The sequence below is a fragment of the Anarhichas minor genome, unplaced genomic scaffold (genome assembly GCF_050575085.1).
Source record: "Anarhichas minor isolate MPS153535 unplaced genomic scaffold, ASM5057508v1 ptg000044l, whole genome shotgun sequence".
Classification (NCBI taxonomy): domain Eukaryota; kingdom Metazoa; phylum Chordata; class Actinopteri; order Perciformes; family Anarhichadidae; genus Anarhichas; species Anarhichas minor.
The window spans coordinates 976,280-999,229 of NW_027466490.1; the positions used below are offsets into that span (position 1 = coordinate 976,280).

At 39.4% G+C, this 22,950-nt stretch overlaps 3 protein-coding genes across 4 annotated transcripts; all 3 read right to left on the bottom strand.

The window, feature by feature from the left end:
- Window positions 1-77: 77 nt before the first annotated feature.
- mansc1 (MANSC domain containing 1) lies at window positions 78-9,913 on the bottom strand. Its single transcript, XM_076111258.1, has 5 exons — window positions 9,637-9,913; window positions 8,094-8,159; window positions 7,482-7,763; window positions 6,375-6,515; window positions 78-2,250 (listed from the first exon to the last, which is right to left on the bottom strand). The coding sequence occupies exons 2-5, from the start codon at window positions 8,119-8,121 to the stop codon at window positions 1,223-1,225; spliced, it is 1,479 nt and encodes a 492-aa protein (XP_075967373.1). The 5' UTR covers window positions 8,122-8,159; window positions 9,637-9,913; the 3' UTR covers window positions 78-1,222.
- Window positions 9,914-10,970: 1,057 nt separating this feature from the next.
- c4h11orf98 (chromosome 4 C11orf98 homolog) lies at window positions 10,971-14,084 on the bottom strand. Its single transcript, XM_076111261.1, has 4 exons — window positions 13,966-14,084; window positions 12,643-12,767; window positions 12,471-12,568; window positions 10,971-11,653 (listed from the first exon to the last, which is right to left on the bottom strand). The coding sequence occupies exons 1-4, from the start codon at window positions 13,999-14,001 to the stop codon at window positions 11,517-11,519; spliced, it is 396 nt and encodes a 131-aa protein (XP_075967376.1). The 5' UTR covers window positions 14,002-14,084; the 3' UTR covers window positions 10,971-11,516.
- A 3,219-nt stretch (window positions 14,085-17,303) lies between these two features.
- Window positions 17,304-22,649, bottom strand: pthlha (parathyroid hormone-like hormone a). Of its 2 annotated transcripts, none has more exons than XM_076111267.1 (4): window positions 22,398-22,649; window positions 22,122-22,232; window positions 18,281-18,826; window positions 17,304-17,626 (listed from the first exon to the last, which is right to left on the bottom strand). In XM_076111267.1, exons 2-3 carry the CDS (start codon window positions 22,226-22,228, stop codon window positions 18,304-18,306), a joined length of 630 nt encoding a protein of 209 aa, XP_075967382.1. In that variant the 5' UTR covers window positions 22,229-22,232; window positions 22,398-22,649; the 3' UTR covers window positions 17,304-17,626; window positions 18,281-18,303. The 2 variants fall into 2 exon arrangements, with proteins under 2 accessions (XP_075967382.1, XP_075967383.1); XM_076111268.1 differs by having other exon boundaries at window positions 22,122-22,342; window positions 22,501-22,639.
- Between the last annotated feature and the right edge of the window lie 301 nt (window positions 22,650-22,950).

The following is a 22,950-nucleotide window of genomic DNA, read 5'->3' on the forward strand; positions in this document are numbered from 1 at the left end:
GAAAATTAGATGAAGAGAAAATGTATGAAAGATAGAAATCATAAATACTGTAAATCAATAATCTATACTTAAACACGTTAAAAAATCACATTTCTTTATTCTTTACAAGAACAAAACATCAAATTTCCAAATATATGCAAAAGCATCACTTCACAAAACAGGACCGGACTGTCACCATCGTTAATAATAATAATAATAATAATCAATAATCAGAGCAACAGAAGAGAAGAGCAGTCAGTGTTCATCAGGCGACTCTTCATCATCATCATCATAGGAAAATAGTGAAAAAGAAGCTTCAGAAGATCATATTTATCAAAAACACACAAAAGTGCATCAACGTTCAAAAGATCAATAATCTAAATCTTCATCATCGTGTGAAACGATTTACAAAACCAGCACAGTGAGTTCAGAGGAGGACATGCAGGAGGAAGTCATGATGAAGAGGAGGAAGAAGAGGAGGCTCCTCATTGGCTTCCTGAGATTCAGGGAATAATAATATTGCAGTTTATTCTTTGTGTTCAAAGAGAAATCAATCAGCTGATCAGGAGTCAGTTCATCAATAAAACATCAAACGCTTCTAGTTTTACTGAGAAATCGTTTTTATATCGTGATGTTTTTTAAACTTTTATTATTATAACTTATCTTTTGACTGAATAAATAACGAGAATAATCTGAGAAAAAACATCTTAATAGAATGAAAACAAGAAACGTTTGATGTTATAACGAGAAACAAATATTCAGTTTATCCCGTCTTCAAAAGTGAACGTGAGAAAAAAGATGTGACGACAAATGTGATAAAAGACACAAAGTTATGGTGATATTGAAATTCTATATAATTGTTTTCATCGTGATGTTTCTTGATTTGTCATTTGGTGCATTTTTATTTGTGGAAATAACCAAACAGGATAAAATATCTGTTTCTTTTTAAATCGACTGTATGACAATAAAAACACAGTTTATTGATATGAAGTCATTAATGTTCTTTGTGACGACGCATTCTTCAGATAAGTTTATTGACGGTTTGTCATTATTTCTCATGACCGCACAGGTTCCATTATCATCGTTATACCACGAGTGTAACGATGTAAATAAACTGTGCGGTTATGAAACACAACGAACACCCTTCGGCCAATCAGGGTCGAGTATTCTCCACGTAGACATTCCCTTATTGTTTTATGTGGTTAACAATCTTAAAAGAACTCATTTTAATTCTTCAGCTCCGTCACACCTCGTAGTGAAGGTCGTTGAGCTCCAGTCTCGTGTAGTGCCGTCTGTCGAAGGACTCCATCGCTTTGCGGCCCCCGACGGCCAGAGCCAGCGTGAGCACTGCGAGCCCGAGCACCATGAACGCCACCACGCCGCTCTTCAGCGCGCCTCGCGTTGCCGACGATGTCGCCGACGATGTCGCCGACTTCCCGCGGCCGGCGCTGGAGTTCTGGAGGGCCTGGTCGGACTGGACGGCGCCTTTGGGGACGATTACCAGACTCGCTGCTGGAGTCGTCTTCGTGGTGGACAGATCAGTGGTGGTGGTCGTAGCAGGAAGAGGAGTCGTAGTGGTGGTGGTGGCAGGAGTAGTAGTACTAGTAGTAGTAGTACTAGTAGTAGTAGTACTAGTAGTAGTAGTAGTAGTAGTGGTGGTGGCAGGAGTAGTAGTAGTAGTACTAGTAGTAGTAGTTGGAGCAGGAGTAGTAGTAGTGGTAGTAGTGGGAGTTGTAGTTGTAGTAGTTTCAGTGTTGGGCAGTGGTTTGTCAGTAGTTCTTGGTGCAGCCTCCCTCTTGGCCGTGACAAAAGGAAGTGATGTGGTGGAGCTCTGCGTCGGCCGGGTGAAGGTAATGGTGCCGACGGGATGAAGCTTCACTTTCTTGGCTGTTTTGTTTTGCTTTTTACTGGTTTTGTTTGGCTTCTTCGTGGTGGTGGCTGCAGTAGAAGTAGTTGTAGAAGCTGCTGTTGTAGTTGTAGTTGTGGTCGTGGTGGGTGCTGGAGTTACCGGAGGCATTGTGGCGATGATGATGATGAATGGAGGTGCTGTAGTGGTGGCGGGAGCTTGCGTGGTGGTGGTTGTTGTTGTGGTGGTTGGAGCCGTGGTTGGTGTGGTGGTTGGTGGTGTTGTTTTTGTACTTTGTGTGGTGGTTGTTGTGGTGGGTTGTGTGGTTGTTGGTGTAGTTGTGGCCGGTGTGGTGGAGGTGGTGGTGGTTGATCCCATGGTGGTCATCATGGTTAAGGGTCTCAATGTGGTCGGATGAATCAAACCTGTGAAGAAACACAGTGAAATGTTAAAGCAAAGAAACAGGAAGCTGAACTTCAACATCACAAATATACCTGAGCAGGTAGTGTTGAGATTTCACCGTGTGCTCTGAACAAAGGGGCCTGCAGAGCAGTCAAAAGCCTGATTTGAGTTTAAGATAACACCAAAGCTCCAGGTCTGAGGTCTCATTGGACGAGAGCCACAGCCTCCACAGGACTTCCTCTGCCTGTCACTGAAACCATAAAACTCTGAGCCATTCCACGTGATTCGATTCGCATGCAAAGAGGCACAGAAACAATGTTGCTTTTGAAGAAACCCTAGGTCATAGTCTTAACTCTGCTGGACGAATAGAAGAGAATGGATAACTTCTATGCCCCGTTCTCTCACCGTTAACGTCCACATTTTGCCAGTCATAAGGAAGAAGAATCCCCTTAATTTCCGAGGATAAACTCTCTACCAAACAGAGAGTTTATCTCCGCGCAGCTGGAAGCTCCGGATCCCGAGTTTAACCCAGAAATTCGAAGAACCACATCGACTGCTACGAAGTCATCTCACAGTAAGAGGCTTGTGTCTGGGCAGAGTTTAGGTCATAGTGTGTTTATTACCTTGTTTGTTTTGTTTTAAGTTTATTGTTTTGTTATAACGTGTTCTTGGGTGTTTATGGACCGCCGAGTTCCGTTAGCGCTGCGAAGAACCTACTGTTGTAATAGTGTTGTGTTAGATCATCACTGTAAGTGAAGTTGGTAACTGTTGTTTTATCAGTTCAAAGATCAGAACCGCGGCCGAATCTAAGTTCACCAGTTAGGTTTCTGCGTGATAGAGAAACAATCTCTGTATTTTGCCGTGGTGGTGAGGATCTGCCTTGTTTTGATCAATGTTATTAAAACTTAATAAACTCTGTTATACTTTAAAGCAGGGGTCTTCAAAGTTTTTCAGGCCAAGGACCTCCAAACTGATAGAGAGATGGAGCAGGGACCCCCGACTATATATAGTGTATAAAATTGTGTTTTATATTAAATGGGCCTAGTACCGTGTATACCTCTTTATTGTGCATTCAATACTAAGCTATTCAAATAATACACAGGTTCATATATTCATGTTTTTATTCCCTCTTAAACACGAGCCCTATTTTTAGGCCTCTGCTCGAAAATTGCATACCCATACTAAAGAGAGAGTAGATCTCTAACTACAAGGTCTATTTAATACTTTTGATGGTATAATACAGGTAACACTTGTGAGATGTGTTGAGATGTGTAAATATTGTATATATGTTACTGGTTAATAGTGAATGAAGATGGAACACAGCTCAAATTGAAATTTTTCAGGTTCACCTGAAAAAAAAGCACTTGTATTGAAATTATGTCTTTGAAATAATGCAGCTGAAAGCCTAAACAGTCTCCCAAATCATAGCACAACATGCCAGTAGTCCCTAAAAAAGATTTGGCTTTGATAAAGTGAAGCAAACAAAAGTTATAGAGTTTATTGTGTCAGAGAGGTCGCGGGAGGTCAAGCAGATTTGTCATTTTGGAACCTGTTCCATTGTACTTTTATATACTATATAACTATATATTTCACTTGTTGTATCACTACTAGTATTCAATCTATCCAAATACAGCAGTTTGGCATCATTTTGAGCTCTCATATCTCTCCTCCATGGAATTTTCTCGTCTCTGTCTGTGTCGATGGAGCCCTTTTTAAGGCCTGTGATTGGCGGATTTCATCATGTGACACCTCGTTAGACCCGGATGAATGTCAGGAAAGCAGTAGGCGGGTTCTTGAGTAGATTGACAGATTTTTTATCCCAATCCATGCTGCGCAACCCCCATGCGTAAAATGATTCGCCGAACACTAGAATCCCGACCATTTTGTGATAGTTTCACCCAAAAACGCCATTTTCTCACACACACACACAGTGAATGAGAGGAAGAACACGGCCAAAATGGATTACCGTCAATTCCCAGCGTTTTTCTTCAAGAAAATCACCTCAAGGTACGATGCGTTTACATTTTTTTGCTGTGGAGCGGTTTGTTGTTTGTTGGCTTTCTGGATGTAACTTTTTAATGGTTTCACGGAGAGGAATGTGGAGGATATGACTGGACTCGTGGTCGAATCCTCGTGCTTTCTGATGTATGCAGCAGCCATGATAGCGGCCAGCGTTGTGATGGGAGATGCAAACGGAGTGCATAGGTCGCCGATTCGTGGCGAAAAATACGTGATATTCTGGTAAATCTTCTAGATATGATATTAGTTTGTGTATAATTGTGTTTGCAGTGTGTGAAATGGCTGGTATGATGATTTTGCCCAGACTTTTTTCGTTAATTCGGTATATAATATGTGTGGAGCATTCATTATATTTGTTTATGAAAAGTGCATTCTACGACACACTACCACGCTAAACGGTGTTGCTCGAACCCCAAATGGGGCTTGGTTTTGTGGCGCTTGTTGGCTGTAGGATTCTAATGGTTTCACGGAGAGAAATTCTGAAGATATCTGTGGACTCTGTGTCGAAAGCTCGTGCTTTTTGCTTTCTCGGTTAGCTGTGTTAGCGGTTAGCATTTTCTTTGTTCAGCTTTTTACGGAGTGGATGGCCGCAGAGTCATGCTGAAAAATCCGTGATATTGTGGTACGTCTTCTAGATATGATATTAGTTGTGTATAATTGTGTTTGGAGTGTGTAAAAAGTGACTTACATGATAGTGTATACATGTATATATGTATACATGCAAAATATTCGCTCTCGATATGTACATTTTTTCGACGATTTTTGCTACGCCACTTGAGCACGAAGCCCCCAAATTCGGGGGTGTCGTGTTTAAGAGGTACATGTGCAAGGTAGCTACAGTGAGTAGGGAGGCCGTGCCACTGCCATTTATAAACATGCCTTGTCAGCTGATACTAATGCCAATATCAACATTGTCTGTCAATTGCATGATAATCATGCATACAAGCTATTCAAACTGATGTTTTCATTTTAAACATAAATGTGGAAACGAAAAATGAGTGATGGCCTATTAGTGCTACTGCCATGCATTAACATACCTGTTATCTTTCATACAATACTGAACTATTAAAATAATGGACATATTCATGTTTAGAGAAAAAAAGAAAATTACATTTTATTTTTATTTTTTAAATTGTCTAATCAACCAAAAATTTCGGGGACCCCCCTGCAGTACCTCCGCGGACCCCCTAGGGGCCGCGGACCCCCTGTTGAAGACCTCTGCTTTAAAGAGCAGTTTTCTGTGATTACTCTGCATCTGCATGTGTATTGTGATTATAGTTGGATATCAAACCTTCACTATTCATTCTGAATGTGTAATAGTACTTTGACTATTGACCTTATGAGTGAATACTAATTATGAGACTTAGTTTATAGTTTGGTTATTGGTCCCTATTCTCAGGGTGGTGCCCCGTTATTATTAATAATCGTTAATAATCTTACTGACATTAATAATTATATTGATGTGAATCATTTTTCACATTTGCTGTTAACCAAATACGCTCGTGATAGATCCCAACAGTAGTGAACAGAGTACCTGAGCGGGTAGAGAACAGAGTACCTGAGCGGGTAGAGAACAGAGTACCTGAACGGGTAGAGAACAGAGTACCTGAACAGGTAGTGAACAGAGTACCTGAACAGGTAGAGAACAGAGTACCTGAACAGGTAGTGAACAGAGTACCTGAACAGGTAGTGAACAGAGTACCTGAACAGGTAGTGAACAGAGTACCTGAACAGGTAGTGAAAAGAGTACCTGAACAGGTAGTGAACAGAGTACCTGAGCAGGGAGTGAACAGAGTACCGGAACGGGTAGTGAACAGAGTACCTGAGCGGGTAGAGAACAGAGTACCTGAGCGGGTAGTGAACAGAGTACCTGAGCGGGTAGAGAACAGAGTACCTGAGCGGGTAGTGAACAGAGTACCTGAGCGGGTAGAGAACAGAGTACCTGAACGGGTAGTGAACAGAGTACCTGAGCGGGTAGAGAACAGAGTACCTGAGCGGGTAGTGAACAGAGTACCTGAGCGGGTAGAGAACAGAGTACCTGAGCGGGTAGTGAACAGAGTACCTGAGCGGGTAGAGAACAGAGTACCTGAGCGGGTAGAGAACAGAGTACCTGAGCGGCTGAACTCACCTTTGTAGATGTCGTAGGTGTTGATGCCGTCCTGAGCCTTCATTAAAGGACAGTCCTGCTCCGTCTGACAGTGGAACAGGAAGCAGTTATCTTCCCCGGCGTGTTTGTTGGCGTTGAACACGGCCATGTTGCATTTGGCGCCTTCAGAAACACAGAAACAGTGGAGAGAAGTTGAAGGTTGTGTTCTATACGATGGAGTTTATTGATATTAGGGGTGGGGGAAAAAATCGATACAGCATAGTATCGCGATATTTTGCGTGGCGATATTGTATCGATACACGGACGGCAAGTATCGATCTTTTATTATATAAACTATATAATACATTTTTTTCTTTTTAAATTACTAGAAACATCAAATCAATTGCTTTTTCAGTCCACTAGATGGTGCTGAGTTGTTTTCTGGTGAGGTCAGGAAAGGTCCCGGGTCAGCGTGATTGGTAGGAAGTTGGTCAAAACAAAGATAGAGACATCTGGCCTCACAACATGGGGAGACTGCAGCGCATAACTGTCCCTCTGCCCTTGACGTCCACGCATCGCAAGTTATACTGAGTTATATAACTCTTATATCCTACTTATATAAGTTGTAGTTCATATACTGAGTCCACACGTTTGCATTTAGTTAAGTTGGACTATGTAGTAATACAAACAGTTCAGTTTGTCAGGTTCATGCAACATTTATGACATTGTTGGTCAGTCTGTCTGCTTGACAATCTTATTTTACTACAATAAAAATGATTGAAGTGAGATGAACAGACTGAAAACTTTATCTCATTAGATAAAACATGTTGACACAGTTTTCCTTTGGGCACGTAATTTGAAGTTGAAAAAAGTAATAAATCGCAATATATGCCTATGTTATCGCAATACTCAGAATATCGCAGTATCGTGATAATATCGTTTCGCGGGACCTCTGGTGATTCCCACCCCTAATATACATATATACATATATATATATATATACATACATACATATATATATATATACATATATATATATATATATATATATATATATATATGTATATATGTATATATGTATATATGAAGATGCACAGGTAGAGCTGGTAGAGCTGGATGTGATGGGTTTCAGGTCTCAGGTAGTCTCACCTGGTTTCACGTCCTCTGAGCAGCAGGCGAGGACACAGTCCCTCTCAGACCGGACCACGCGGGCGTCCATCGCCGTGGTCGGCCTGTTCAGCGCCTGTCTGAGGTTCACGATGGCGCTCTGGTGTTGTCTGGAGAAACACGTCTCCGGCTCCACGCCGGACACAGGAAGTGATGTCATCAGCAGCAGGAGCAGCAGATGCACCGCGGCGACGGGCGGCCTTAGAGTCCACGATGAGGACAGAGTGTTCGCTGGAGGAGTCATGTTCACCTGATGCTGATTAACTGAAGTCAGAAATGAAGTGAAACTAAAATTATTATTATTATTATTACGTAACATCACAAAACATTAGAAATGTTTTTTAAGACATTAAAAGCTCATCAGTTTGTCTCTGAGACGGTTTTCTGCTGCGTCAGCGTCTTCAGAACAAACAAACTAAATTAGTTCAATCTGAGGAGTAAAAATAGAAATCTAAAAATGAACACGACTCCTTCAGGAGACAGAAAAAGAAGCTTCTATTTTTAGATCTTCTGAGAGTGGACGAGGTCGGTCGGGTTTTAAAGACGGAGATTTAAAATCAGATGAAATAAAAGTTGTTCAGAACAGAAACTCACCGAAGAGACGCTGAGATCCGTCCTCCATCTGGAGGTCCAGAGTCCTCTGAGCTGGACTTTAGTCTCCTGTGAGGACAGAGGCTCATTATGTCTCTTATCTCCTTAAGAGACACTATCTGACCCATTATCAGAGACCTGCACCCGGTTCAGACCTGCACCTGCTACTGCCCTACAGCCCCGCCCCTAAAGTATCCCCTGCTTTATGGTCTATTAGAGACCTGTCAATCACTGTGTAGCCCCGCCCCTAAAGCATACCCTGCTTTATGGTCTATTAGAGACCTGTCAATCACCGTGTAGCCCCACCCTAAAGCATCCCCTGCTTTATGGTCTATTAGAGACCTGTCAATCACCGTGTAGCCCCACCCTAAAGCTTACCCTGCTTTATGGTCTATTAGAGACCTGTCAATCACTGTGTAGCCCCGCCCTAAAGCATCCCCTGCTTTATTGTCTGTTTGACTCTAAATGGACCATAATGTACTAAATGAACATCATGCTGTATTGAAGAAGACTTGAAACTAGAGATTGAGACCATAAACTCATGTTTACAATGTTTACTGACGTAATAAATCAAGAGAGAAGTAGAGTCATTTTCTCATAGACTTCTATACAACCAGAGGAGTCACCCCCTGGTGGACACTAGAGAGAATGCAGTTTTAACACACGAAGAACCAGAGGTTTGTCTCATTCTAAACTTCTTCTATTACTCTTTTAAACCTTAACCTCACCAGACCAGATCAACAGCTTCTTTATTACCTTTCACAATAAAAGCCTGTTCACCAGAAGGAACTAAAAGTTACTCAATTCAGCATTTGGCTAAAAAGGAAACTCAATAAAATATGAATTGTATTTTATACAACAGTTTACATCAAACAGAGGACACAATAGCATTGTAGTAGTTCGTCCTCGACACAAACCTTTTCAAACTTTTTCGTCATAAATTCACATCTCAGTATGAACAGTTTAATCTTTACGTCCTGTAGCGTAAAGGCTGTAAGTGTATATTTATATTTATAATAATATCTTTACCTTTCTGTCACGCTGAAGCAGTTATCTTTATGCTCTATAACACCAGACTCTATTGACAAAAACGGTAATTTTACCTCAATCTTTGTGTTATTGTGTGACTTTGGTGTTTTAAAGGTTTGATTAAGTTTAGCTTAATTTAACTGATTATTTAACTAAAATTCGTCACTATAATGATGACAGGATATTGTTATTTTTTTACGTACTTTTGACATTCTTGGTCTTCCATACAGACGCGTCTCTATCGGACACAATGAGCTGCTAGCTTAAAGACAAAGATAAAGATAACGTTATTAAACAAGGCGGTGAAAAGCAGCTAAAGTCTGGTAAACAGCATCACGACGACAGACAGCTGGTTCCTGTCTTTGTGTCTCTGGTCTCTTGTGGTTTATTCCCAGTAACACCTGCCGCTCACACGGCTCTCTGTACTGGTGTTAATGCCGCTAACGTGACAAGATAATACAACGATAATAACCGGAACATAAAGCGTCGTTTTCCCGCCTAAACTCCGCGGTTCTACCTGTATTTACTCAGATTAAGTCGCGTGCATCATCATGGATCCGTCGGTCCGTCGATGAGTCCGGTGAAGAATCCAGTTAAACCGGTTCAGTCCGAGTCAGAAGCTCCACTATCCCGAGACGACCCGAGTCAGAGATCCTCCCGAATGAAAGACGAACCCTTTAAATGTATGAATGTGTAAATGAAATGATGAGTATTATTAAGCGACTCCAGGAGGATGAACTAGATCACGTGATGGCTGATGAGAGGAAGAAGAAGCAGAAGAAGCTTCAGTCTTCTGACCCATTTTAGTCTTTGTCCTCTGGAGGGGGTTATCACTGATCACATGATCAATAACTGATCACATGATCAATAAAATGTTTATGAACATTAAAGATCAATAATACCTTTAAACACTGTTATAAATAAGAATCTCTGTTAATAACAGTTTATATTCAGGTTCATTAATAAATAAAGAAGAAGAAAAACACTGTTCAATTGTACGGAAGATCATTAACGGTTGAAAATAATAAACATGAGATACTAAGTTAAAAATCATGAGATAGTAATATTAGTATGAGATGTATGGAAAAATGAAATACAATTTAAATTCATAAAACGACAGAATTATGAGGTACTAAGTCAAAAGTGAAATATTAAGTAACAATGTTTACATTTGTAATGTTTTGGGGAAAATATTAATACAAATAATGACTTCAGTAAAATGTTTGACATACCGGTAGAAAAATTATGAAATTTTGATATAAATAAATAAATCTGTTAATGTCAGCAGTTTATATTCAGGTTCATTAATAATTAAAGACAATGAAAGAAAAACACTCAAGACAAAAGTATGGAAGATCATTAACATCTAGAACAAAACAAAAGAACATGAGATATTCGGTCAAAATTATGAAATAGTAATATTTGTATTAAATGTATAGAAAAAATAGATGAAATGTTAAAAACATAAAAAAGTCTAAATTATGAGAAACTAAGTCAACATTTAAATATTAAGTTAAAATAATTACGTTTGCAACATTTTCAGGGAAAAATATTAATAAAAATGACTTTAATTTAAAATGACCTCAGTAAAATGTTTGACGTAATGGGAGAAAATTATGAAAGTTGAATTAATGTTTCTATTTTTGTGGTCTCATGAGGAATGTGTGATGTCACAATATTAGAAAGAAACAAAGAACAGGAAGTTAAAATCAGCCATGAATAAATAATATATATACACATACAGTAGAGATAAATAAATATAGATACTTATATATATATATAAATATATAGATGTATATAAATATTAATATTTTGTCACATGATCAGAATGAAACAAACAGGAAGTTAAAATCAGTCTTGAACGGTTTAATAAAACAAAGAGTCGGTTAATGTTCTCAATGATTGTTTTTACAGATTTTATGTATTTATGACGTAAACAAACTTTGACATCACGTACTATTGTGACAGTGAATCTATGGAAGAAAAACAAAACTAAACTCCAAAATATGTAAATTATGACAAAACTCAAAACAACATATTTAGTGTTAAATAGTTAAATTATGAGACAGGACTTTAAATTATTATCAGTTACTGAATCTAAATGATCAGCTCTGTGTCATAATTTTATCAAAATTATGAGCGAATATTAATAAAAAAATCTTCACTCTTTCTCAAAATGTTTACCTAAAAAGATGTTTTGACTTTGAGCCAAAATGATTTTAAAAGTTTAATTTAATAAACATTTTAATGTCTTTTAACATTTAGTTTGACTCACTGAGAACTTTGACTTGATAAATGAAACATGTTCAGTATCTTATGTGAGAATGGTTCTGGTGGTCCTGGTCTTCAGCCTCTTGGATCTTTGTCTTCATAGAAACATGAACATTGGTTCAGAGTTCAGCTCATCATTTCCACGTCATCCATCTCTTGGTCCTCCGGAGGTCCAGCTGCTCTCTTCTTCTTCTTCTGCTGCTGCTTCGTCTTGGTTGGATCCGATGAGGAGTCCTGCTTCTTCTTCGGTGGTTCTGCTTCGACTGAAGAGAAGCATCAGAGGAATTTTAAACAACTTCAACAAATATTGATGATGTGAGTTTATAATAAATATCTAAAGAAAGACGTTGAATCAGTAAAGTCAACAATAGTGATTTATTTAAGACTTTCTGCCGTTCAAGAAAGAATATTTGTTTACAAATAAATAATAAAGAAATGTTTTTCTTTAACAAAACAATAGAAAAGAGCCGATAAGAGTATTGATAATAGTACTAGTATTGATAATAGTACTAGTATTGATAATATCCTAACGATACTCATCTCTACATGCACACGGTCATTGAACGCATCACGTGTGACGAACACTTCCATCAGAAAGAGGAGAGAGGGGAGAGGAGAGGAGAGAGGGGAGAGAGGAGAGGAGAGGAGAGAGAGAGGAGAGAGGAGAGAGAAGAGAGAGAGAGGAGAGAGGAGAGAGAAGAGAGAGGAGAGAGAGAGGAGAGGGAGGAGAAGAGAGGATGTTAATATTTAAATAGTTTAATATTTATAACATGTGGAGCCTCCATTTTATTTCCAACATTAATAACACTTGTAGACACTTAACATGTTGGATGTATTGATTATATTGTTTTACAATTTTTGAAAAATAAATAATCAAAGAATTCAACTTGTTTTATTTCTTTTTAATGATGAATGTCATAATAATTGTTATTCTGCAGTAAAGTCATGTTCTATTATCTCTACTTCTACTCATGATGGTTCTGTTTCTATAGAGTATATCTATATTATATATACTCTAGATATATCTATATAGATATATCTATGTTCAGCGGGTCAGTCAATGTTTTAGGCGCCACTGACCTTCCATACCGGCCTTCTCTGTCTGCATGTGCTGAAGTTGTTTCAGAAGTTTTCTCTTCTTCTTTCCAGACAAAGTGATGTTCGCTCGCTGACTCGACCTGAAACACAAACACGTTTATTCTCCGTCTAACATCAGAAGAAGAAGAGACTTCTGGTTCTATTCATCACGTACTTCCTCTTCTTCAGGTGGTGGACGGTGATCAGACCTTCGTCCACCACGGCTCCCACGATCAGATGTCTCTTCCTCTTCTCTCGGCTCAGAACTCGACGACGCTTGAAGACGTTCTTAGCGAGTTCCTGCAGAACGACAACAAAAAGAAAAACTTGAACAACGAGACGGATTTAATATTCAGGTCGTCAGAGAAAAACTGAAGAATCATCTCGAGTCCTAAACTTGATGTTTGAGTCACTTTTTACTCTGAGAAAGTGACTCAATATACATATATACAGTATATATATATATATATATTATATATATATATAGTTAACATGCAACGAGTTAAAAAGCAGCATGTGCAGTGTGGCGGCCAGTCCAGCAGAGGGCAGACTGACCACAGAGACAGTAGAATTATAATATTAATATATAAATGTAGTTTGTTCTTCAATAAATCAAATGCCTCAAAGATCAGCTATGAATATAAATAAATGATAAATATATGTCGATCTTCACAACAACAACACATCCAGGAGCCTCAAAGACCGTTGTATATTTTTATTTTACCTTTATTTAACCAGGTGAAGTCCTTCGCTTTACATATTAAAAGTTAAAATTTAATTTCATTGTTTGAAATGATAAGAAAGTATTAATATTAATACGTGTGATGCCGTCAAATTATACAAAACGGGAGGAATGTTTGAATGTTTACCAACAAACAAAAATAAGACGGTTCAAACAAAAACAAACAAACACGTCAGTAAACTATTAAATAACTATGTCCTGTTTAAAGTCATAAATATTATTTATTTACATCCAAGAAACTTTTTAAAAACAACACAAGTACCTCAAAAAGGACAGTACTTGAGTAAAAGTATTTTGTGTACTTCCATCACTGTAAGAGAATATTTGACAAAATACTTTTGTGTTCAGATATATTTAACAAAATAATAGCTCATATTATTAATATAAATATATATAAATGTGACTTAATATCATGAGAAGTACTCTGATCCTTTACTTGAGGAAAAGTAATTTTACCACAGTGTAGAAATACTCAATCAATATATACTCAAAGTAAAAGTACTCTATGCAGAATGAGTACTTTTAAAACTGTATAAAATAAAAGACACAGACTTTATAAAAAGGCAGTAAAATAAATGTATCCACATGTTAGCTTCTAGCTGTTAGCTTCTAGCTGTTAGCTTCTAGCCGCTAGCTGTTTAACTGTCCGGTTACATTTCGTTCTTCTCTGTTTAAAAGCGTCATCTTCTCGGAACTTTCTCGTCTCATATCGACATTGAAAGTTGTTTCTTATTGATATTAAAAGTCGTTTCTTACAGTTTTCGGTCTGTTTATTTTTCCTCCTGGAGCCATGTTGGTCTCACGTGGGAAGAGTTGAGCTTCTTCTTCTGCTCTTTAAATTACGGTCAGACCTCCGGACGGACGGCTCTTTACTGCCCCCTCAGGTCTGTCCACGCATTACAACCACAGTGATAAATACAGACTAAAATACTCATGAGTAAAAGTGATGCAGTTTAATTAACTGCTTTTATTTGTATTTATATCATTGAAGGAGAGTTTCTGTGAAATGATCAAAAAGCCAATAAACAGTTTAGCATTGAAGTAAAATAAGTAAAGAAGTATTAGCAACTAAATGTACTTGAAGTATCCAAAGTAAAATACTTAAAGTAATCATAATACAGAGGCACTATATCATCACCATATTTATTATATTATATTGTTTATATTACATAATAATAGAAAATATATAAATAATAATATTTATTATTATTGTATGTTTTATATGATTATTTTAGCTCCATCTACCACAGTAGTTCACATTTAGACGTCACAATACAAGTATTGATCGCTGTGATTGTCTCATTGTTCCTCAGATAAACATTGTGTTAACCCTAACCCTCTAAAATCATCAGAGAAGAAACTGAATCTACAACAGTTAATCATCTGAGACAACATGAAAGGACTCTGAGGGTCTGGGATCAGTTTTAAACATTGCTTATGTTTATATTTTGGGTCATGAAGAGTTTCAACATTTCCTTTGATTTAAAATCAGACGGGAAATCAGGCCGAATGACTCCTCTGATGGAAAATGTGGTTCCATCATTCTATGAGTCTGTTTATATCTGTTATATTTAAACTGGTGAATCACAAACAACCAGAATCAGCTCCAGAACTGGACAGACAATACAAATAAAGTTAGCATTTAACTGTTAAACTATACAGAAATAAGGTTATCTAATAAAATAACTGGAGCACAAAAAATTAATGTCGGCATGGAAATTAAGGTTAACATGAAAAAGTCACGTCAGCTTCATGTTGAGCTGCTTGTTTCTAAACCGAGACTCGACCTGATGAAACCTCAGTGACTTTGTGTTACGTGAGAGAGACTTCATGTGAATAAAGATTTTAAGATGAGAGCCACTTTAGTGAGTCAATAAGTCATTATATTATATTAGAGTATTGAGTCAGATCAGGAAGTAAAGCTGCAATTAATCATTGTTTTCATTATCAATTAGTTTAAATTGTCTATTTTTTTAATTGTGGGTTTGTAAAACAGTCAAAAACCAAAAGATAATCTGTTTACAATGTTATATGTATGTAACATTATATGTTACTTGGTAAAATGTATTATTTGTATGTCATTTTATTCTATTTGTCTTATCTGGACCCCGAGTTTGAAATAAAGTTTGATTGATTGATTGATTATAAAAACAGAAAGCCCTCACATTGAAGAGAATAGTTGGAGCTTGTAGGAAATAATCTACCATCACATAAACAAGATGTAATTAAGTATAATCTGAAACTTCAGAGGACCTGAGGTGGAACCTTGGGGAACTCCTCCAAACAGAAATGTTTGAAGTGAAGAGAAATTTCATGAGACATCAGAGAGACATCAGAGAGAGATCAGAGACATCAGAGAGACATCAGAGACATCAGAGAGACATCAGAGAGAGATCAGAGACATCAGAGAGACATCAGAGAGACATCAGAGAGACATTAGAGACATCAGAGAGACATCAGAGACATCAGAGAGACATCAGAGAGAGATCAGAGACATCAGAGAGAGAATTAGAGACATCAGAGAGACATCAGAGAGAGATCAGAGACATCAGAGACATCAGAGAGACATCAGAGAGAGATCAGAGACATCAGAGAGACATCAGAGAGAGATCAGAGACATCAGAGAGACATCAGAGACATCAGAGAGACATCAGAGAGAGATCAGAGAGACATCAGAGAGAGATCAGAGACATCAGAGAGAGATCAGAGAGACATCAGAGACATCAGAGAGAGATCAGAGAGACATCAGAGAGACATCAGAGACAGTAGAAAGACATCAGAGAGTCATCAGAGACACTTCATGAGGTTTCTGATGTTAAATGAATGTTTAGGACAAAGATACACCAGAGAGACATCAGAGAGACATCAGAGAGAGATCAGAGAGACATCAGAGACATCAGAGAGAGATCAGAGAGACATCAGAGAGACATCAGAGACATCAGAGAGACATCAGAGAGACATCAGAGAGACATCAGAGAGAGATCAGAGACATCAGAGGAATCAGAGAGAGATCAGAGACATCAGAGAGAGATCAGAGAGACATCAGAGACATCAGAGAGACATTAGAGACATCAGAGAGACATCAGAGAGACATCAGAGACATCAGAGAGACATCAGAGAGACATCAGAGACAGTAGAAAGACATCAGAGAGACATCAGAGACACTTCATGAGGTTTCTGATGTTAAATGAATGTTTAGGACAAAGATACATCAGAGAGACATCAGAGAGAGATCAGAGAGACATCAGAGACATCAGAGAGAGATCAGAGAGAGAGATCAGAGAGACATCAGAGACAGTAGAAAGACATCAGAGAGACAGAGACACTTCATGAGGTTTCTGATGTTAAATGAATGTTTAGGACAAAGATACATCAGAGAGACATCAGAGACATCAGAGAGACATCAGAGACATCAGAGAGAGATCAGAGAGAGATCAGAGAGACATCAGAGACATCAGAGAGACATCAGAGAGAGCTCAGAGAGAGATCAGAGAGAGATCAGAGAGACATCAGACATCAGAGACATCAGAGAGACATCAAAGAGAGATCAGAGAGACATCAGAGAGACATCAGAGAGAGATCAGAGAGAGATCAGAGAGATCAGAGAGACATCAGAGAGAGATCAGAGACATCAGAGAGACATCAGAGACATCAGAGAGAGATCAGAGAGACATCAGAGACATCAGAGAGACATCAGAGAGAGATCAGAGAGAGATCAGAGACATCAGAGAGAGATCAGAGACAGTAGAAAGACATCAGAGACACTTCATGAGGTTTCTGATGTTACATGAATGTTTAGGACAAAGATACATCAGAGAGACATTGAGGACACAGAGAGCAGGATTCTGTCAAAAGTTTAATGGTTCAGAGTGTTTGTCTCAGTGCAACATGGAGCCGTGTTAGTTTATGTACAGATGTGAGCTTTGGCATTGAGAAGCAGAGTGGGTGGTGGAAGGAACAAGAGACCCTGAAGGCAGCAGGAGGGTCCAACACTGAAGACAAAAACCAGCAGCAGAGAAACCAAAAGACCGGAAACTGAACACAGAATGATTTCTTCATTTCAATCAACCACAAAAACAAGTCCACAAACTAAATCAATGGTATATATATTTATATATCTAAAGTGCATTATGGTACAAAAATATAGAAGGTCAGCAGCACCTCGATACATTTACAAAATAAATACACCATCCAGACCAAATAAATTACCGCAAAACAAATCTGACATAACGGGAATAAAAAAAGAAAAAGCAAGGATTCACAAAGATTCAAATCTTTTTTTTTATCATATTCTGCTTTCTATTCTGCTATATTTAGAATATTTACAGACAATAAATATTTTCCACTTTCTTTCCAAACGATCTCAGTTACAGACGACTGTAATGAGATCATTTAGGAGTCCGACTGTCCGAATGTTCTGAAACACAGAGAGACAAACTGTTAGTTTAATGTTTCAGACATCAATAATATAAAAAAATGATTGTTACTTCATACAAATGATTTATGTGGAAGTAAACAGCTGCATTAATCTTACTCCTATAATAAGAATTAGTTAAGATAACTTCACGTTTAGTAGTAAATAGATTTGTTCTGTAATATTATGTAGAATAACAATGAAATATGAGCATTTATTAATAACTTAATTTCCTTTGTTTGGTAAAAGTGAGACAATAAACTGAACGTGTTCAGTTCTCTTTAAGTAATTAAAGGAATAATTCAAACACTAAGTCATCATTTGTATTTCAATAATCATCTTGAATTCTTGACGTAAAGGCTGATTTTATAAATAAAAAAAACAGAGAAAAGTGAAGTAAACGTGGCTCCGTTTACTTCACTTCTCGTGTCGTGTACTTTAGCTTTATGTTATGTTGTACTTCAGCTTTATGTTATGTTAGGTCTCATGTCGTGTACTTCAGCTTTATGTTATGTTAGGTCTCGTGTAGTGTACTTCAGCTTTATGTTATGTTAGGTCTCGTGTCGTGTACTTCAGCTTTATGTTATGTTAGGTCTCGTGTCGTGTACTTCAGCTTTATGTTATGTTAGGTCTCGTGTTGTGTACTTCAGAACTCACCTTTGTCAGAGACTGACAGCGTCTTAAAGCAGCGCCCTCTGCAGGCCCAGCAGAGACCTCCACTCCAGGAGGAGTCCACTTCCTGTTTCCTCCTCCAGCCTCCAGCCCAGCGACCGGGCCCTCCTCTTCCTCTTGTCTCCCTCCCTCCTCTTCCCAGACCTCCCTTTCTTCTTCTTCTTGCCGGGAGCTTTCAGCGTGCCGTCCTTGTAGGTCTGAGACTTGTTGGTCTCCTGCGGCAGGTTGGTTCCCTCCTCCTCCTCCAGCCTGAAGCTGAGGGGCAGGTTCTTGGTTCCTCCAGGTGGTTTGGAGTGCAGGGTGCTGCTGGTAGTTCCGGTGGTGCTCGGGTTGACCCCCAGACCGACCCCCGGCAGCCCAACGCCGGTGCCGCTGCTGCTCCCTCCTCCTCCGGCGGTCCGGACCGGGAGGTCTCGGATCTCGGCCGTGTGGACTTCGTCCAAAAGCTCCTGCAGCCACATGCGACGCTTAAAGTCCTGCAGCGTCCGGCCTTTGTCGTGCATCAGCTGAGCGTGAGTCACTGAGCGCCTTCTGCAAAGAGTCACATCATGTTGGTTTGAATTCGTCTTTTCTCTATAATATATATTTAAATGTAGCACGATAAGATAATACTGAGAGGAGGACTTTAAGATGTGACTCTTTATTAACGTTCACACAGAAGGTTCATCAGCTGACAGACTGCTCCAATAATAATCCATCCAAACTGGGAATGACTTTGTTTTAAAACGGATGCAAAGACAGTTTTCATTTTCCTTGTTCATTAAAAGTAAAAACCTTTAAAGACAGAAAATAAGAAGCAGAGACTCACAGAAATGTTTTTCTACAGAAAACAGACGAATGAATTCTGCCTCATTTTAAATAAAGATATTTATGTCATCAAACAAATCTTAATAATAATAAATAGATAAAAGATCTTCACTGAGTCCTGTAATCAGCTCTTATAAAGGTCAAAGGTTGAGCTATCTGCACCTAAAACCAACCAGTTCTTCTTCATCATGTTCTTGTACCAACAGCTTTATATTATTTATATCATATCATTATGTTTTACAAAGTATTTGCTGATGTATTATTGATATTTTAAATGTAGTGGGATTTGAACTCGTGACCCCTGGTTTACTAAACCAATTCAGGTTCGTTAGATAAAAGAAAAGAGAAAAATGTGTTGAGGTGGAAAAGTACTTGATGAAGTCTCCACATGGTGGAGCTGTCTGCTCAACAACTAAAGAACACTCACTTCACCAAACCTCCTACGTCTTTTATCCTTTATCTTCACAAACATTGTGCCTCATCATCATCATCATAACCTGTTTAATGGAATATGTATTCTGAGCCGTCGTCCTCTGGTTTACAGGATCAGAGCTCTGAGACCGACAGAGTCCAGACTAACTAAGACCACATGGTGGAGCTGTCTGCTCAGAAAGCTGAAGACTTCAGCCTGCTGGATGAACTTCACACCAAACCTCACGGACATTTGTTGAGTTTTTCACAAGTCACGAATGCCAAATTATATTTTTGTATTGAAATATTTAGGCTTTTAGAAATATTCAAAATAATAATTAGACAAATCTGTTTTACTCAGAAAACTCCTGATTTAAATCTAAACATTTAACTTTTTATTGAGTCGGTTTAGTTACAAGATGAAATGAAACGAGACAGAAAACGTGCATCGACCTGCTTGTTGGTAGATGTAAGAACAAGAGAAGAAGAAGAAGGAGAAGAAGAGCAGCTGATTTTGACCAGCTGAAGGACCTGTTATCTTTCAGACGAGGTCCCAGCAGCTGAAGGACCTGTTATCTTTTAGACCAGGTCCCAGCAGCTGAAGGACCTGTTATCTTACAGACCAGGTCCCAGCAGCTGAAGGACCTGTTATCTTACAGACCAGGTCCCAGCAGCTGAAGGACCTGTTATCTTACAGACCAGGTCCCAGCAGCTGAAGGACCTGTTATCTTACAGACCAGGTCCCAGCAGCTGAAGGACCTGTTATCTTACAGACCTGGTCCCAGCAGCTGAAGGACCTGTTATCTTACAGGCCTGGTCCCAGCAGCTGAAGGATCAGGTCTTTGCTTTGCCGCGGTGTCTTGTTACTCTGAGTCTTAACTCTTAGAACAACAGAGGTCCAGAGGACCCGGGTCCAGAACCCTGGGAACCAGCGAGCACAAACACTTCAGGTGTCCGAGCACACAAACACAGCGTTTGCTTCTCCTCTCCTCTCTGGAGGGCTCCACAGAACAGAGTCACAGCTTTCTGAACGTGTTTCTGCTGAGTCATGATTATCATAATATCAGAGAGCAGCTCTTGTTTATACGCATACAGATGTTTCCTGAGTCTTTGAAGCCGATCTGGTTCACATTCTACCTTTAATACAGACTTCAAAGGCTTCCTGACACATCCTGATGCTGATTGGTTCTCTCTGTGGGGTCCATAGAGTATATATATATATATATATATGATATGTCAGCGTTAATATGAATGTCGGAGCTCACAAACATCTCATCAGGAATGTTTTTATTTCACATTCAGAATAATTATTAGAGAAATGTGATCAGTGAGTTTTATTTCTGCTTCAGAAGAAAAGTGTTTATGGCTCACTACAGATTCATCTGCTAATTCTTTCCTTCATGAATCGATCAATAAAACATCAGACACACGTCAACAACAATAACTTAAGATTATGTTCAATTTCAAATAAAGTGAGACCAAGAGAAGCAGGAAATGATCCCGTAAATATTTATTATTTTAGATGAACTGATGGCTGCAGATTAATTAACGATTAGAAACGATTTTAAGCTCAAGTGAAAAACTTAAACTATAAACGTGATTAAATCTAAATAGAATCTCTGAAAGCCTCCAAACAGCAGATGAAGGTCAGAGGTCACCAGCCTCCTCCGGCGTGAGTTCTACCTCAGGGTTTTTACATCAAGCCCTGAAGCCACCCAGAACCTCAATGTCGACCAGAACCTAAAAGTCTACCAGAACCCTCAACATCCAGCAAAGCCCTCAACGTCTACCAGAACCCTCAACATCCAGCAAAACCCTCAACGTCCAGCAGAACCCTCAACATCCAGCAAAGCCCTCAACGTCTACCAGAACCCTCAACATCCAGCAAAAACCCTCAACGTCCAGCAGAACCCTCAACATCCAGCAGAACCCTCAACATCTACCAGAACCCTCAACGTCTACCAGAACCCTCAACGTCCACCAGAACCCTCTACATCTACCAGAACCCTCAACGTCTATCCGAACCCTCAACGTCTATCTGAATCCTCAATGTCCAGCAGAACCCTTGACGTCCACCAGAACCCTCAGTGTCCACCAGAACCCTGAACATCCACCAGAACCCTCTCACAACTAGAATGGCTGCCACTAAAACACATTTCACAAGAGAGAGAAAACCTTTTTTTTTCTGCTTCACTACAAACTGATCCAGAATTAGAGTCTTTATCTCTTTAGAAAGTTATTAAACCTACTTCACTTCACCACATTTATTCTGTTTGGCATCAAACACTCTCAGCAGGTTTGAGTCCGACACAAGGACCAGAACCAGAACCAGAACTGTTCAGGTCCTCACATGTTTAGACGCTCAGATAGACGTTCTATCAGCCTGCTTCAGGTCCACACTCAGGTGGGCGACGGCTAAACAAACACTTTCACAACAGTTTCCAGCCTCTGTGTGTGTGTGTGTGTGTGTATGCGTGTATGTCTGTGTGTGAGTGTGTGTGGAAAAACATGCAAAAGAAAAGTGCAAATATGGGAAAAAAGATTATCTGTGAGTTTGTTCCACTTCCTGTCTGTCAGGATTGAGGAGCACAGACGGAGTGAAGCTTACATTCTACTGCTCAGGGCGTCGATGGGACGTCCGAAGTGAGGAACCGGAGAGCAGAGCAGGAAGACGGCGAAGCACCACTGCTGGAGGGTTCTCCTGGAGCAGAACATGGTGCTGCAGAGAAACACAGTAAACGCACCGTCAGGCTGTTTGAAATGATTCAAACCAGTCCAACATGTTCCACAGCAGAGTCCTCATGAAGCCACAACAGAGCTGGAAAAAGGCTGAAGGGAGGAGAAGAAGAAGAGGAAGAAGAAGAGGAGTTAACAGGGAACTTACTTTCTCTCAGCAGCGTCTCACCCACACGGTAAAAACAGATAATTCACTTTTGTCCTTTTTTCTCAAAATTTCCCAAATAAAGACACAATCCAGGTGATCGCACCTCAGGTAAAATATTTAAAAAACAGTCATCCAGCAGCTCCAGGTGTTTCTTTATGTTCCTAAGAGTGAGCAGAAGAAGACGTCCTCCAGGTGTCCTCCGGTTAAAGGTGAGGCAGCTCTGCTGCTGCAGGTCGTTCTGATGAGAACGTTTGCTGCACGCTGCCTGAGGAGGTGAGAGGAGGAGGAGTCACTAACAGGGAGGAGGAACCTCCATCACGTCTGTCTGCCCACGCACTCAGAGAGAAGAAGAAGAAGAAACGGCAGGAAGGTGGCACTCGAGCAGCACACAGGGAGTCTGCTGAAACCACAGCTGGACCTACGGAGGTCAGTTAGTGCCAGAAACACACTGTGTGTCTGTATGTTAGAGGAGTCCAGGGTTTAATAGTTTATGTATCAATTCATGCTTCAAAGATATCAAAGAAAATCACATCTACAGTAAAAGATGACGAAA

What these genes read in the sequence shown, in the direction of transcription:
- mansc1 (XM_076111258.1), bottom strand. Translation starts at nt 8,121, where the DNA reads ATGGAGGACGGATCTCAGCGTCTCTTCG. An exon ending in CGGATCTCAGCGTCTCTTCG is followed by an intron (nt 7,764 to 8,093) that starts GTGAGTTTCTGT and finishes TTCTGACTTCAG; the next exon opens with TTAATCAGCATCAGGTGAAC. An exon ending in CACCTACGACATCTACAAAG is followed by an intron (nt 2,251 to 6,374) that starts GTGAGTTCAGCC and finishes GTTTCTTCACAG; the next exon opens with GTTTGATTCATCCGACCACA.
- c4h11orf98 (XM_076111261.1), bottom strand. Translation starts at nt 14,001, where the DNA reads ATGGCTCCAGGAGGAAAAATAAACAGACCGAAAACT. An exon ending in AAATAAACAGACCGAAAACT is followed by an intron (nt 12,768 to 13,965) that starts GTAAGAAACGAC and finishes GTCGTTCTGCAG; the next exon opens with GAACTCGCTAAGAACGTCTT. An exon ending in AGAGAAGGCCGGTATGGAAG is followed by an intron (nt 11,654 to 12,470) that starts GTCAGTGGCGCC and finishes GCTTCTCTTCAG; the next exon opens with TCGAAGCAGAACCACCGAAG.
- pthlha (XM_076111267.1), bottom strand. Translation starts at nt 22,228, where the DNA reads ATGTTCTGCTCCAGGAGAACCCTCCAGCAGTGGTGCTTCGCCGTCTTC. An exon ending in GACGCCCTGAGCAGTAGAAT is followed by an intron (nt 18,827 to 22,121) that starts GTAAGCTTCACT and finishes GACTCTTTGCAG; the next exon opens with AAGGCGCTCAGTGACTCACG.